General features: G+C 64.8%; 1 protein-coding gene across 3 annotated transcripts; it reads right to left on the reverse strand.

Moving 5' to 3' along the window:
• Positions 1 to 1754: 1754 nt before the first annotated feature.
• Positions 1755 to 15092, reverse strand: SEPT4 (septin 4). 3 transcript variants are annotated; one of them, XR_003572615.1, is made up of 13 exons: positions 12074 to 13172; positions 10033 to 10332; positions 9715 to 9808; positions 9507 to 9593; positions 8616 to 8739; positions 7754 to 7888; positions 7566 to 7683; positions 7153 to 7254; positions 6494 to 6590; positions 6209 to 6371; positions 3769 to 3868; positions 3333 to 3499; positions 1755 to 1908 (listed from the first exon to the last, which is right to left on the reverse strand). XR_003572615.1 is itself a non-coding variant. In XM_027896311.1 (12 exons), exons 1-12 carry the CDS (start codon positions 15015 to 15017, stop codon positions 3440 to 3442), a joined length of 1383 nt encoding a protein of 460 aa, XP_027752112.1. In that variant the 5' UTR covers positions 15018 to 15092; the 3' UTR covers positions 1755 to 3439. The 3 variants fall into 3 exon arrangements, 2 of the variants coding, with proteins under 2 accessions (XP_027752112.1, XP_027752111.1); XM_027896311.1 differs by lacking the exon at positions 12074 to 13172 and adding an exon at positions 15015 to 15092 and having other exon boundaries at positions 1755 to 3499; XM_027896310.1 differs by having other exon boundaries at positions 1755 to 3499.
• Positions 15093 to 15299: the final 207 nt, after the last annotated feature.

A 15299-nucleotide genomic window follows, 5' to 3' on the forward strand; every position in this document is an offset into this window, starting at 1 on the left:
GCAGCAGCTCCCGGGCACGCAGACGGCGCCGGGTGCAATGGGAGTGACTGCTCCTGGCTCCCCTGGATCCGGGAGAGGCGGCGCCGGCAATGGATGTGACAAGGGGAGGAGAGGGAGGGAGGAGAGGAGAGGGGGAAGGAGCCGCAGGCTTGGGGGTCTGGAAGGAGCGGGGAAAGGTGGGGCTGCAGGGGGTCTGCCAGGGGGGAGGCTATTGGGAATGATAGGAGGAATAAATGAGGGCAGGGAAAGGGAAGAGAGAAGGGAAGGCGGAAGGGAGAAGGGAAAAGGAAAAGGGGAAGGGAAGGTTTGGGAAGGGAAGGCTTGGGAAGGGAAGGTTTGGGAAAGGGAAGGTTTGGGAAAGGGAGGTTTGGGAAGGGAAGGTTTGGGAAAGGGAAGGTTTGGGAAAGGGAGGTTTGGGAGGGGAAGGTTTGGGAATGAAAGGTAAGGTTTGGGAAGGGAAGGCAAGGCAAGGCAAGGGCTGAGCTGACACCACTTGTGCTTTCCTTAGGTGTCAGTCATCAGTGGCACAGCCCAGGGGAGGAGGTGAGAGATCTCCTTTTGAGCCCTCAGAAACCCTTTTTCCCTTCCTCCCAGCCTGGCTGGAGCTCCAGCAGGGATGTCTGCAACCAGTGGCAGCACTGGTGAGAAAACTAAACTAGGACCTCAGGGAATGGAAGTGTTTGCCACGTGGAAATATCTGTGCCTTGGAAAGGCTGGGACTGAGTGGGTTTGGGACTTTTTCTTTTTGAAGGTGTGATGAAAATGAGATGGAATGAAGGGTAGGCACAGCTGGGGCTGTCGCTGGAGCCTCAGCACTGGGTTTCATGCTCTGGGGAGAAGTGGAACTGGATAAATCAGCCTGTCTGAAGCCAAAGAGGCCCAAAGCAGAGTCTCTGTTGGCTGTTCTGGGGAGGGAAGGGCAGGCAGAGGAACCCTCTGGTTGCTGCAGGGGTGGTTTGTGGGAGGTTCCTGCAGCCCAGCCTTTGGGGTGGGAGCTGCTTCCACCCCAGGAAGCTCCAGCATTTCCCATTCCCATGTTGCTGCCAGGGGGGTTAATGGTTAGGATGGTGGGGCCTGAGCTGGTGAAGGGCAGGAATTGGCATCCCCAGTCACAGATGGGGCTGAGGCAGAGAAGGGAAGGACCCCAGGGAGGTGATGTCGTGGCCCAGCTCCAACCCTCAGGAGCACCCAGTCCTTCTCCATCCATCCATCCATCCATCCATCCATCCATCCATCCATCCATCCATCCATCCATCCATCCATCCACCCATCCCTCCCTCCGTCTCTGCTGGCCCCGGGGATCGCCCTGCCCCGGTCCCTGCCCTTGCCCTTGGCCTGGTTGAACCTGCTGAGGTTCTCACAGTCCCACTGGGTGCCCCCTCTTCCCTCCAACCCATCAGCTGCACCCTCCCCGTGGTGGAAACCCCAACCCAGTGTGCCTTGGGCACTTGGCTGTGCCAAGGAATCTGGGGAACCCCTGGGAAGTGCTTTGGCCACTTTAGCCAAGAGAAATGGTAGAGCCAGGAACTTGGGGGGCTTAAAGCGTGACACATCCCCAGCCAGGCATAGCAGCACAAACCCCCCAGTATCTATTTTGAGCTTTTGCCAAGGAAACTGGAACGGGGAACAAGAGGCCACAGGGCAAGTCCCTGCCAGCCCAGGGATGTGGGAATGTCCAGGGACATGGGATGCCAAGGGATGTGGGCATGTGGGATGCCCAGGGACGTGGGTGTTGGTGCAGAAGCCACTCGGGGTTGCAGACAAGCCGGGTCAGCCGTTATTTATTCAGAACGGTTGTGGAGGGATAAAAATATTTCCACTAACTCTATAAGAATTTATAAACCTATACTCTGCTTCTATCCGTTAACAAACGCCTCTAGGACTGTCATGCCAAGGGAGGAGGGGCTTCTGTAAGAAAATAGCCAGATTAAAAAAAGGAAAGCACTAATACACCCTGCAGGGCCCTGCCCACGGGGACCCCCCGGCTGGCACAGGGACATGGGGGGGCACGTGCCTGATGAGCCACCCTGGCCAGGCACAGCCCCCACCAGGGGTGAACCCACCTGGGGGACCCCAGCTTGGGTGGCCCTGGTGGGGACAGGACACACCCCTCTGCCAGCGAGCCTCCAGTGATCCCAGTGCTCCCAGTTGTGCCTCGCCAACCCCTTTTGTCCCTCCCCACAGCCAGGAGGGAGCAGGAGCTGAAGGGCTTGGGATCCAGCTCCTCAGGGATACTGGGAGGTGCGGGCCAGGCTCCCCCTGGGGACACACAGAGGGGCTTTGTTGGGAAGCAACACAGCTGGGGACATCCTGGGGGGACACAGGGACACAACACAGTGCCCTGCAGGGCAGGAATGGGGGTGGGGACATCCTGGGGGGACACAAGGACACCGCACAGTGCTCTGGGGGGAAGCAGCACAGATGGGGACAGCCCAGGGGGGACAAGCTGCAGTGCTCCTGAGGGCAGCAACACCCATGGGGACATGTCAGGGGAATGTGGGGACAGCCCAGGGGAAGGTGGGGACATCCCAGGGGAAGGTGGGGACATCCCAGGGGAAGGTGGGGACACACAGCAGCGCTTCACTGAGAAGCAGCATGGATGGGGACACCCTTGGAGAACACACAGGGATGCTCTGCCAGGACACAGCAGGGCCAGGGACACCTGGGCACACGGGGACACCACAGACAAGCAAGTGGCATCAGGGGCCAAAGTAGCAGCAGGGACAGTGCTGTTGTGATGGGGTGGGAGGTGCCACAGGCACAGGACAGTCATTATTGCTTTCCAGGGCCAACAGCCAGGGGGACCCGACCTCCAAGTTGGGGTTCCAGGGACTTTGCCCAGGGCCAGGATTCCTGGTGTCACTCCGTGGGGACAGGGTGGGGACACGGGGCTGGGCACTGACAAGTTCAGTCCCCCTGCAGACGGAGCAGGGTGGGGGCTGCCCCTCCATCCCCTCGGTGCCCTGTGCCCCCCGGGAGCTGCTGTCCCTCCGTGCCAACCAAGCCATCAAGCAGCCCTGTCCCCCAGAGCGGGGCAGCTGGGGGGGCTGGCACCAGTGGCCCCCCTTTCCTCTTCCCTTAGAGCAGGGCTAGGCCGAGGTGAAGGCTGTGAGCAGGGGCCCGAGGTGACACGGGGACAGGGGGAGCAGGCTGGCCCAGAGCCACTGGGAAAGCCAAAGCTTGGGGGACAAAGCTGTCCCCGGGGGCGGGGGGACACGGGGCAGGTGAGCCCGGGGCCGGGTGGGCTGTCCCCTGGCTGTCCCCTGGGGCGGCGCTGGGCAGTGGATAAGGCGATACCGCAGCAGCTTTAAGGTGGCGGGTGCGGTTGGTACCGAGTCAGGCGGCGGGACCGGGCGGGGCGGAGCGTGATGTAAACATTTCTGATCCGGGGGCCAGGAGCGGGACGAGGAGGACGAGGAGGAGGAGGACGAGGAAGGGGCTAGTGTGAGTCCTTCATCTGCTTCTGGATCTTCTGCAGCATCTCCTGCATCCGCCGCAGCTGGAAGGGAGCAGAGCAGGGGTCGTGGCGGGGGTGACGGCACCTCCAGCCACAGCAGCTTTGGGTGAAGCAGCCCGGGCAGAGCGGGATCAGCAGGAGGTGCGTGGGGGGAAGCCTGTGATGCCCCTCAGCACCTCCTGAGCCTCGACCTGAGGAGCAGCAGCTGCTGGGCTGGTGCAGGAAGGGTGACCCCTGACGGCTGTGCCGTGGCTGGGGCTGCAGCGGCGGGGAAGGGGGGCTGGGGGGGCTCAGCCCTCCCCCACACTCACCTCCTCGTCCTTCTCCCGGATGAGCTTCTCGGTCTCCACATCTGGCACTGGGGAGATGACAGGGATGGGAAAGTCTGTCCCACTCTCCCGTGTCAGCTTGCTGTGGAAGACAGAGAGAGGAGGTGAGGATGCATCCCTCTGGACCCCAGACATATCCCAAACCTTGCAGTGCCCACCACCCACCTGCACAGCCCCCGAGCCTCCAGGCCACCAACACAAGAGGCCTCTTTCCATACAAGGAGGATGTGAGAGGCTCCAGGCATCCTCTCAAAGCTCAGCACCCTCCAACCTGCCACACACCGCTCAGGAGGGGGACCCAGTGACTTCCTGCACACCCTCCCATTTCGGGAAGCATCCCAGTGGGACTGGGCTCTGCTGGGCCAGGTTTTTCTCTGCTGCTTTAAAACACTGTCACCTTAGCATCTCCCCTCTCTCCTCTGCTGCTTCAGGATGGGCTCCCCGGGCACCCCTATGCCCAGCCAGCCCCAGGGATGCTCCACACCCTTTTTTCCCGAGCCTCAGCTCCCGTTCAACCCCATTCCTGGAGGAGGGAGTGGTGCCCATCCTCCGAGGCCACCCCCCCTCGCAGGACGGCAGCCAGCCCGGATCGATGGCATCTCCCATGCCCGCGGCGCTGGGAGGGACCAGCTCTCCCACCCGTCGCTCTGCATGCCACGTGCCACCCCAGCGGGTGACGGCAGGGTTGGGACACCACGTGCCATCCCCACGTGCCACCACTGTGTGGCCCCTCCGGGTGATGGACACTGGATGTGGCACGGGCAGGACAGACCATCCCTGCCCTGGGGGGTCCCGTCGTGCCAGGGGGCTGTGCCAGGGCAAGGAACAGGGCCTGGCTGCGTTTTGAGGCGCTTTGGAAGTCGCTGCCCGTTGTCAGGGCTCCTCACCCTGGGGGGACACAGTGGGGAGCACACGGAGCTCCCTCCACCCCTGGCAGCAGGACAAGGCTGGAGCCAGGCACCAGCCCCAGGATGAGCAGCTCCAGCAGCCCAGCAAAGACTGTCTGAACCCCAAAATCACTTCCCCCAGGAGGGCAGGGCTTTGCCAGCCACTGGGGGGGTTCGGTGGCACCAAGTGGTGCCACATCTCCCCAGCCCTGGGTGAGCGGGGGTGATGCCACCAGCACACAGCATCCTCCTGGCACCCCAAGGGCAGTCCGTGTGGGACATGAGTGGGTGGCCACGGGGTGGCCATGAGGCCAAGGGGATGGCCACGGGGCCGGGGGGTTTGCCACGGGGTCGGCTCGCCCCGAGGGCAGCTGCTCGGCCCTTGCGCGGGCACAGAAGGACCAAGACAGTGTTGGGTACCAACAAGTACTTTATAGAGGGGCCGGGGAGTGGCAGGGGGAGGAGGGCGGGGCCCAGCGCGGCCCCGGCCGGTGGCGGCTCAGTCGGCGGAGCAGTCGGCGCAGCACAGCCTCAGCACGGAGGGCCGGTCCCTGCCCGGGGAACGCAGGGAGAGACCGTTTCGAGGTGCCTGGAGAGGTGCCTACAGCCCCTGGCAGCCCCCACGCCGCTGCTCCAGCACCCCCCCCCCCCCCCCCCCCCCCCCCCCCCCCCCCCCCCCCCCCCCCCCCCCCCCCCCCTCCCCCGACACACAGAGCCTCCACTCGCTCCCGCACTGCTGCAGCCCTCCAGCTGGAGAGTCCCAGCAGGGACCTTTCCTTGGGAAGGGGGGCTCCCTCAGCATCTTGGGGTGGCTTAAGGGGATGTGGGTGCCATGACTGCAGCTGGTCTGGGAGCAGAACCCCAGCACGCGATGTTTGATTGGGTCCTGCTCTGGCCCCGGAGCCTGCAGGAATGCAGGTTCCCCCCTCACAGCCGGAGCGTGTCCCCCCCACCCCCCAGCCAGCCCCAGGGGGATGCAGGATCCCCCTCACTGCCGGAGCACCCCCTGAGACATACTCTGCCCGGGGGGACGCAGGGTCCTCCTTGCTGATAAAGCACACCCCCACTCCAGCCCTGGGGGCACACGGGGTGCCTCTCACTGATGCAACATCCCCCCCCCGCCCCAGCCAATCCCAGCCCTGGGGGGATGCAGGGTCCCCCCTCGCTGGAACATCATTCCTTGTCAATCCCAGCCCCGGGGGGATGCAGGGTCCCCCTTACTATCCCAGCCGGCCCCGGGGGGACACAGGATCCCCCTCATTGCTGGAGTATCCCCACCTAAGACAGATCCAGCCCTGAGCGACACAGGGTCCTCCTCACTTCTGGCCCATCTCCCCCAGCCATTCCCAGCCCTGTGGCACACGAAGGGCCCCCCCTCCTACCCCCCCCCCCCACCCCCACCCCAGCACGGACCTGCACACAGCCCCAACCCCCGGAGACCACCACTGGCAGTGGGCTGGGGTCACCCCGAGGAGAGGACACCCCTCGACCCCGCGTCCCTGCCCAGCCTGGCCCCGCCTCTGCCAGCCCCGTACTTGCGGTTCCGCTCCTTCACCACCATGCGGGTCATGCTCTGGATGCACTGCGTGCGGTAGTTCTCGTAGTGGGTCTCCCTCGTCACGTCCTTCAGGTCCTGCATGTGGGTCCTCACCAGCATCGTCCGCAGCTTCACGAAGTCGCAGTGGGACGGGTTCTCCACTGCGGGGGAGCCCGAGGTCAGGGCGCCTCCGAACCCCCCCCCGGGGCTCAGCAGCACCGTCACAGGGCGACATCCCCGTCCCCAGAGGGCCGTGGGGACACTGGGGACAGCCCAGCGTTACCTTCCACGATGCCCCAGGGGTAGAGGCGCCCGCGGACGCGCCGGCCCTTGGCCTCCACCACCGTGTTGCTGCCGATGACGGCGAAAGGGATGCTCTCCTGCAGGAGGGTGTGGGAGAGATTGAAATGTTGTTGCACTGTCTTAAACATTGTCCAAATCTTAGAAAGGCTCTTTGTCAAACTGCAAAGAAGCAGCTGCCTGTCTGGGGCTCGCTTGCACCTTGGTTCAGGCAGAGACATTTCTAATAATTTTAAGAACAGGGGGTCAGCAGGGCTCAGTCCTGCCTGCCATGCCCCACATCCCCCCCCCTCCCAGGCATCTCCTCTGCTGTGTCCAGCATCCCCTTGCCAAGATATCCCAAGATGTGGAGAGCCAGAGGCCACAGCATGAGCTTCTCCACCCCATCCCCATCCCACCAATCTTCCTGTGGGATCTTGGTGATGTGTCTGTGTAGTATGACATGTACCAGCCCCTCCACGCTGGGGCTGCTGCAGAGCTTGTGTGGCCCCAAAAACTCCTACAGGTACCCCAGGAGGACATGTCCCCCCTGAAGATCTTGTGTGGCCCCCCAAAGCCCTACAGGTACCCCAGGGTGATGTATCCTCCCTGCCCTGGGGCTCTGCCCCCCCCAAAGGGTGGAGCTGCAGGAGCCAGACCCACCTTCAGCGCCTGGTCCTGCAGCTTGAACTCCTCATCCTCATCCGAGTCGCACTCGGGGAACTGGTAGATGCGGATGCCGTAGTGGTCGATCTCCTCCCGGATCTGGAGGCAAACACCCCCCTCAGGGCAGGGCTCGGGCCCTCAGGAAGGGGTGGGAGGCACCACTCAGTGCCAGTATCCCCCAAAAGCCTGTTTCCCCCAGAATAGATGTCGTGGACAGCCCTCAAACCCTCCCAACCCCCTGCTGAGCCCCAGGGAGATCCTGGGTCAACATGGCCCCGCATGGAGAACGCTCCAGGGAGACATCCAGGCAGGAGATGGACAGAGCCCCCAGCCAAGCGGGGACCCCCAGGGCACCCCCCATGCCCAGGGACCTGCTGGGGTGGCTCCAGGCTGGAACCATCCCCCCTCACCTTGTTCTTCATGCGCTCCACCTCGGCGGGGGTCAGCGTGTCAGCCTTGGCCAGCACCGGCACGATGTTCACGCGCTGGTGCAGGGCCCTCATGAACTCCACGTCCAGGGGCCGGAGCCTGCAGGGGGGAGCCTGGTGAGCCCTCCAACCCCTCCCCAGCTCCCCCCATAGCCCGACACTGCCCCTACCCGTGGCCGAAGGGCGAGATGAAGTAGATGCAGCAGTGGACACGGTTGTCCTGGATGTTTTTCCGGTTGAGGCCACTTTCGTCACGGAAATACTGCTCGAACTGCTGGTCGATGTAGTCGGCCACAGGCTTCCAGCTGCAGGGACAGTAGAGTGACATTGGGTCCTTTGTAGGACTCCTGGGCTCTCTGTGGACCCCCAGCTCTCACCCATCCCACCCCCCGTGCTGTGCCCACCCTGTTGGGTGCAGGGGGAAAGAATGGTCCTGCAGCTGGTGGTGTGAGGCCTCACTGACTCCAGGCCACTGATTGCACAGGAGAAACACAGTTAAGAGATAACCTGATACTCCTTGTGAGCCATTAGAGCAAGTTTTAATTGCTGTTATGTCCTAGAGGATTGGTATTAGGCACTGGAACATTCCCTTGTCCGGGGAGGTCCAATGGGTTATACATATAAGCTAACATTATACATGTAAGTTAAGTTATATGTGTGTATATACAAATATATATATGTATATATGTATATATATATACACTAAATTGTAGATATTATATGTATATAGGTACTATATGTAAACTAACTCAGTTTACATATAATAGTTATATGTATAAGTTAACATTGAGCAGGTTTTAGTTCGAACTAGTAAATTAATTCCTACAACATTCCATGTCTGTTCCTTGTGCCTGGATCTGGTGTTGTCTTGGCTGGGACTCTATGGGGTGAAGGGTGAAAACTGATATGGGTCGTGTACACAAATGATGTGAGCTATTCCTACCTGGATAGTGTGTATAATGTGGAAAAGAATTCAATGTGAGGTAAAACATTTTAAAATGTGGCTCCTTTGCAGCGCCCTCAGGGACTCACCACTCGGTGTTGTTGACGGCGTCCCCGAAGCCTGGCGTGTCCACGATGGTCAGGCGCAGCTTCACCCCCTTCTCCTCGATGTCCACCACGTGCTTGGTGATCTCCACCGTCTGCGTGATGCGCTCTGGGGTGGCAGGGGACACGTCAACAGGGGTGTCACGAGATGATGGAGGCGACAGGACAGCTGTCACCCCTGTCCCCAGGACCTGGGGTGGCTTTTCCTGACACCAGCTCCATGCCACGGTCCCCACATCCCTGTGGATCCCCATGGCTGTCCACCCATGCCACCTGCACCCCAGGAACCCAGCTGGGGCAGCACAGGGGTCTGCTGGGGGTGGGCATCACTGTGGGAGCATTAAGGGCCCCCTGTACCCCTGTGTGTGACCCCACAGCTCCGGGCTGCACATGCCCCTTCACCCCCAGCACCCCTCCATGGCCCTGAATCCCTGAGGATGCTCCTGCCTGCGTGATGTTCTTTGGCTCTCACTCCAAGCAGCGGAAACAAATCAAACAAACCCCTCGAACTCCTGGGGATTTGGGCAAGTTGGGGCCATTTTAATTGAAAAACTGACTGTAGCTGAACTGGCCCCAGACCCTGACTGCCCTCAGCCTCCTGGATTTGCTGCAATTCCCAACAAGCCAGGGCTTGTTTTCCCTGTGGGGACAAAGCCCCTGTAGGGGGTCCCCGTGCTGGGCAGGGGGTCCCTGCTGCCTTGGAGCCGTCCCCAGGGCCAGCAGGTGGCTGGCAATGGGCCACGTGTGCCTTCAGAGGAGCCCAGCTGGGCAGGGAGAGGGGCTGCAGCCCCCCAGGGGCATCGCGGGGCTCTGCCACCCCCCCCGTGTCACCAGAACACCCCCTGTGGGCTGTGACTGTCCCCCCATCCCCCTCACCTTCAGCGTTCAGCAACTTTCTGTCCCTGTACATGTCAGTCAGGAACAGGCTGTTCACCAGCGTGGACTTGCCCAGCCCGGATTCCCCTGGAAAAGGGGGACAAGGGTGAGGGGGTGCAGCCAGTACCCCCCCATACACCCTGCCCCGTGGTGTTTTGGGATCCAGAGTGGGCTCAGCACCCGCCAGCCCAGCTGGGCCCCCCCATACCTGCCACCATGAGGGTGAAGTCGAAGCCCTTCTTCACTGACTTGCGATGCACCTGGTTGGGCAGGGTGGCAAAGCCCACGTACTCCTTGTCATCCTGCGGGCAGAGGGGGTGTGGGACAGGGAACGCCATCACCCCACCCCTTATCCTGGTAGGCCACCCTCTTCCTCCCGTCCCCCAGGCTTGGAGTGCCACAGGATGAGGCTGTTCCTGCCCTAAACCTTTGTGGTTGCAGGATGGGAACACCTTCCACCGTGACTCCTGCAGCCCCTCGCCCCCCGTGTGTCCCCCCCGCGTCCCTCCACGGACACGCCTCGCACCTCGGAGGAGTCGTAGGGGTCCAGCTGCCCCCAGGGGCTCCGCGGGCGGTTGGGGCTGGGGGGTGGGGGGGCTGCGATGTGCTGCGGGGTATCCAGGGGTCGGGATCGGGAGAAGATCCTGGAGTCCCTCTCGTCCGTGGCTTCCTCGGCAGGGCCCCTGCCCACACTGCCCAGAGGGTGGCCGGGCTCCCGCCGGCCCTCCGGGGGCTCCACCTTCCTGGGGCTGTCGGCCGGAGGGCAATCCCGCAGGAACTGGGTCAGCTCAGCCTCGTCCGAGTCCTCCTTCAGGAAACGCTTTATCTGCGGGACAAGGGAGGAGGTGACACTAACGGTGGCAGTGCCAGCCCGAGGTGGCACCGCCCGACTCAGTAGCACAACCCCCCCCCAAGCAGCAGCAGCCAGACACATGCAGCCTAAGGATGGCAGGGGTGAGAGGAGAGGGGGGACACGGCCACCCCAGGGGACGAGCCACCACCATGGGAACAGCCCTGGGGACACCCGTGGGGATGGCAGTGGGGACAGCCGTGGTCCTGTGCACCCCGGGCTCTTACAGCTTGTGTTGTGGGGACGGCAGCCAGCTCCTGGCACTCCAGGGGACGGGGATGGGCACCATCCCCCCGGGCACCCTGCCGCTCCTCGGGGTCTTCCGGGGTGGCCAGGACCCCCACACAGCCCATGGCCTGCCGGGAGGGTGGGGAGGAGGCGCCAGGGAGGAGGGAGAGACACCAAGAAGCGATTAGGAGCAGTGTAGGGGGGGAGCTGGAGTGGGGCTGGGGTCGGGAGGAGGCAGATGGTGGGAGAGGGTCTGCCCGTGCCCCCCACCTGCCCACTTGTGGGGTCTCAGCGTGGGCGATGGCCCAAGGGACTGCTGTCCCTGCTGTCCTAGCGGACAGCCAGGGCAGGGGACCCGGCCCACAAATGTCACCAGGACCCCGACACCCTCCACCCCTGGCTCTACCCATCCTGGAGCGCCAGGGAGGGGTTGGGGGGGAGCCGGGCACAGAGACCCTCTGGCTGGTGGCCCTGTGAGGCGGCGGGTGGGGACGAGGGCCGGGTCCGCCGGCTTTGGGATGTCTCCACATCCTGTTTACGAGCACTGCCGGGAGGAGACGCGTTCCCAAGGGTATGTCCGGCAGTAGCTCCCGCGGGATCAAGGTCCCCAAGCTCCTACCATGGCAACTGCCAGGCGACCCCACGGGCAGCGAGACCCTCAAACAGGGGGCACGGAGCGTCGGGGGGAGCCCTCGACCCTGCAGGCTCCGAACTGGGGGGTCAGTGCCCCCCTTCCCTCAGATCGGGGGGCCTCGAGGCGAGAGCCCTCCGTGGGGACACGTGTCCTCCCGCAGCCGTGTCCCCGCTCGCCGGGCGGGCAGCGGTGCCGGCGGCGAGGCGGGATGCGCGGAATTAGCGGACTGGAAACAAGGTCACGGCGCTGCCGGCGCTGAGCCCTCGCACGGCTGCCCTTCGCTCCTGCTGCCCCCTCTCTTGCTGCTCCCTCTCCTGCTGCCCCCTCTCTTGCTGCCACCAGCCCGGGGGGGACACGGTACCAGGCTGGGGGACAGCAGGTGCCCCCCTGGCGGGGCTGCAGGACCTCCTGTGTTCCCCTGTCCCCCCGCGCGTCCCGAGTGCTCGGGGGGTTCGTGCTAGTGCAACGTCCTCTTCCTCACCGACCTTGCCCTGGGGGGCTCAGCTTCAGCCCCCCATCACAGCACGGCCCGCCCGGGGGCACACGGGGGTGGGAGATGATGCCACCGCCACCTCCGAGTGCCCCCAGCGCCACTGCCGCTCCTTCCCTCGGTGCTCCAGCCCTTCGGGGCTCCCCCTCGCCCCCCACCCCCAGGGAAGCCGGTGGCCTCGACCGTGCTGCAGCACCGGAGGGGTTTGCGCCACATCTCTGGGGGTCCTGCAGCAAGTGCAGCCCCCAGCAGGGCTGTTCCAGGGACGGAGCATCAGCTGTGGCACCTTCCCGCAGTATTGGGGTGCTTCCCCATCCCCTCTGCCCCCTCTCTCGCCCCGCCGGGGATGGTCGGTGCCCCCGTACCTCTTGCCCAGGCTGCAGCTCGGGGCAGGTGGCCATGGCACAGCCAGTGTCGCCCGTGGCCAGCAGCAGATGCCGAGTGGCCCCGGCTGCGCCGAGGGATGGGGAGCAGCATTAGCATAACTCCACCCTGGGCAGGCTCCGCGCCGGGCGCCCACGGCACCCAGGGGCCAGGCACGGCCCCTGCGGGGGCTGGGGCACACAGGAGGGCAGAGGGAGCCCCAGGGCAGAGCCAAGCCCAGCTCCTGCCCGGCTGCCGAGATTTCAGGGACCAGAAAAGCACCGCTGGCCAAGAAGGTGGCAAGGGAGGTACTGGGGGGCTGCAGGACTACCGTCATCATCACCACCAGCACCTCTGGGCTGAACACACAGCTTGGCTACAGCTCATGAGGACACTCAGTCTTTGGAAACACCTTTGTCTCAGGACAAAACCCCTCTCCATTCTGGGACAAACCCCCCTCCATCCTGAGACAAAACCCCCCTCCATCCTGCTGCACAGCACATGCTCTCCCACTCCCCACCCTGGAGCACCCCACAGACACCAGGCAGGGAGGGCTCCACGGCCTCTTTGAGGGGAGAAACACAGTTTTCCATGAAAAGCTGTTTAAAAACTCCACACTTTTGCACCCGACAATTAAAGTTTCTCCACACGGCTGCAAGTTCCTGCTCGAGCTGGGCCTGCCTGGGAAGGACCCAGCTCTGCACTGGGAGAAGCAGGGACGCTGCCCACCGCAGGATTCCCAGGCTCCAGCCTTCCTGCCTCAGCTTTCCCGGCTCATCCCTGGGAGGCGAAGGGTTAACAGTGCCCCAGGAGGAGCCGTGGGTGGCAGCCAGGGTTCCCCAGCTGTCACTCCGGGGTCACCAGGGACGCTGATTCACCTTGATGCACTGTCGGGATGCATCAGAGCCGCTCAGGCGCGATCCAGGGGCTCTCGGCCGCTTTCCAAGCGTCCCAACCCGCACTCCCGGCAGGAGCAGGGATTTACGGCAGCGAGAGCCCGGGGCTGCGCCAGTGCCCCCGTAAGCAGATTACACACCCGGCTGAGTGCAAGGCGGCCTCACACCCGGGCTGTCACAGCCCCGGCGAGGTGGCACACGAGCTGCCTCCCCCCGCCTGTCACTCCGCATCGCGCCAGCCCCGCACGGCGACAGCGACAGCCCGCGGGCTGCGGTGGAGGGGGGGACGTGGGGACAGCGGGCACAGCCCGAGCTAGGAAAGCCTGGCTGCCCCTTAGCGGCTTCCCGCCGGGCATCACATTCCCATGGGATGTGTTTCCCCACACTGTTTCTGCAGGGGGAGGAAGGGAACACCGCGGCGAGGTGCTGCTCCACTGTGTCACCAAGGCTCAGCACCCCGGGCACAAAGATTGACCCCAAAGCACGAACTCAACACGGGACAGGAGCACGGTGGTCCCCACCAAAGCCAGCAGTGCCAGGACCAGCCTGGCTCCCCCCTAGGACAGGCCTGCTCTGTGTGCACGGGGTGGTCCCACCAGGGAACTGGAGCTCTCCCCTCCCACCCCATCAGCAGCATCCCGTCGGGAAACAGTCTCCCGACAGCTCCCGGAGGAGCAGGGTGCTGGGCACCCTGTGGGTGAGGGGCACACAGCACCCCTTGGTCACCAAGCAGGTGGGACAAGAGCCACATCCCTTGGTGCAGCAGCTCCAGCCCATTCCTGCAGGGAATCCTCCAGCTGGAAGGACCTGCATAGGCACCCTGGGATGGAACCATGTGCGGTGGCTCCTGTGACCCAGCAAGTGACAGTGAGGGCTGTCCGGGATGGGAACAAGGTGACATCTCAGCACGTGGGGATGGACAAGACCCAGGCCACTCAGAGCAGGGAGCAGAGGTCGGGAGAGACCATTGCTCATCCCGTTTCTCCGGCCGAGCCGTGAACTGCCTTGGGGACAGAGGGATGTGGCACCAGTGTCGGGGGGCACCTGCTTCACCTCCAGGGGTCCTTCTGGACCACCTCCAGCCCCACGTGCAGGGAGAAGGGAGCGCAGCTCCCTGCCGGTACCCAGCCGCTACCGCCGTCCCCCGCACAGATGTTCCCGAGCCTGGCTCTGTGCATCCCGAAGCCACAGTTTGGAGCCTGTCGGGAAGGCGCTCGTTGCGACACGCTCCGCCAGCCGCCCTCCTTCCTCCCTGCTTCCACTGCGTCCAGCCCCCGAGGAATGTGCCGGGCTGGTTCCCACGGCGCTGCAAGGGAAGGGCGGCCGCAGCGCTCCCCACCAAGGGCACTTGTCCCAGCGGCCACCACCCCGGTGCCACGCGAGCCACGGCCACAGCCCGCCGGCCCCATCCCCACCCTGGGCACGGTGAGCGGCCGGAGGTCCCCGCGGGGACGTGACCCTGCCGAGCGGCTCCTGGGGACCTCGGCGGAGGGGGGAGGCAGGACGAGGGATGCAGGACAAGCTCCCGCGGGCCGGGAATGCCAGTGGCGGCTCCGGACTTTGCCGGTGAGTGCAGAGCCGGCTCCGTGCGTGTGACAGTCCCCGCCGAGGGCCCGGCCAGGCTGGCAGTGCCACCAGCGCCGCAACCCGCGGACCTGCCCATAGCCGCGCTGGGGAGCGATGATCGGCACGGAGCCAACCGAGAGCAGCCCCTCTGCCCACGCACGGACGCGGCGGGGGGAGGCAGGACGCGGGAACACGCAGGTGACGCTCCCGAGCGCTGCCCGCCCCCATGCCAAGCTGAGGGGCCCGCGGCCGCCCCCCGCCTCCCCCGCGGAGCCCGGGCAGGTGCTTCCCCAGTGCCCGCGTCCCCCCCGCGCTCCGCTGCGGCACCGGCGGCCCCGGGTCCGCTCCGCCCCCGCGCACCGTCACCTTCACGGAGGGCACCGGAGCGGGCCCGCGCTGCGGGAACGGGCCCGTGCCACGGTGCGGGGCGGTGCGGGGCGGGGCAGCCCGGGCCGCTGTCCCCGCTCCCCGCCGGCCTTACCATGGCTGCGGCGCCGGGCGCCGTCCGGGAGCGGCGGCTGCCGATGGGCACGGCCGGGCCCCGCCGCGGATTAGCAGAAATAGCAGCGGCGGGGGCGGGGGCGGCCCCGGGGCGGGGCGGGCCGGGGGGCGGGAGGGGGGGGGGCGGCCGCTCGGCATCACCGGCAGCGGCACCGGGCACCGGCACCGGCGTCCGGCTACAGCGTCAGGCAGCGGGCACCGGCATCAGCACCGGCATCGGAAACAGCGCCTGGCACCGGGCACCGGCACCGGGGCCAAGCACGGT

This window comes from Empidonax traillii, unplaced genomic scaffold (genome assembly GCF_003031625.1).
Source record: "Empidonax traillii isolate 1590-97213 ecotype Southwest subspecies unplaced genomic scaffold, ASM303162v1 scaffold492:size733235, whole genome shotgun sequence".
Lineage (NCBI taxonomy): Eukaryota > Metazoa > Chordata > Aves > Passeriformes > Tyrannidae > Empidonax > Empidonax traillii.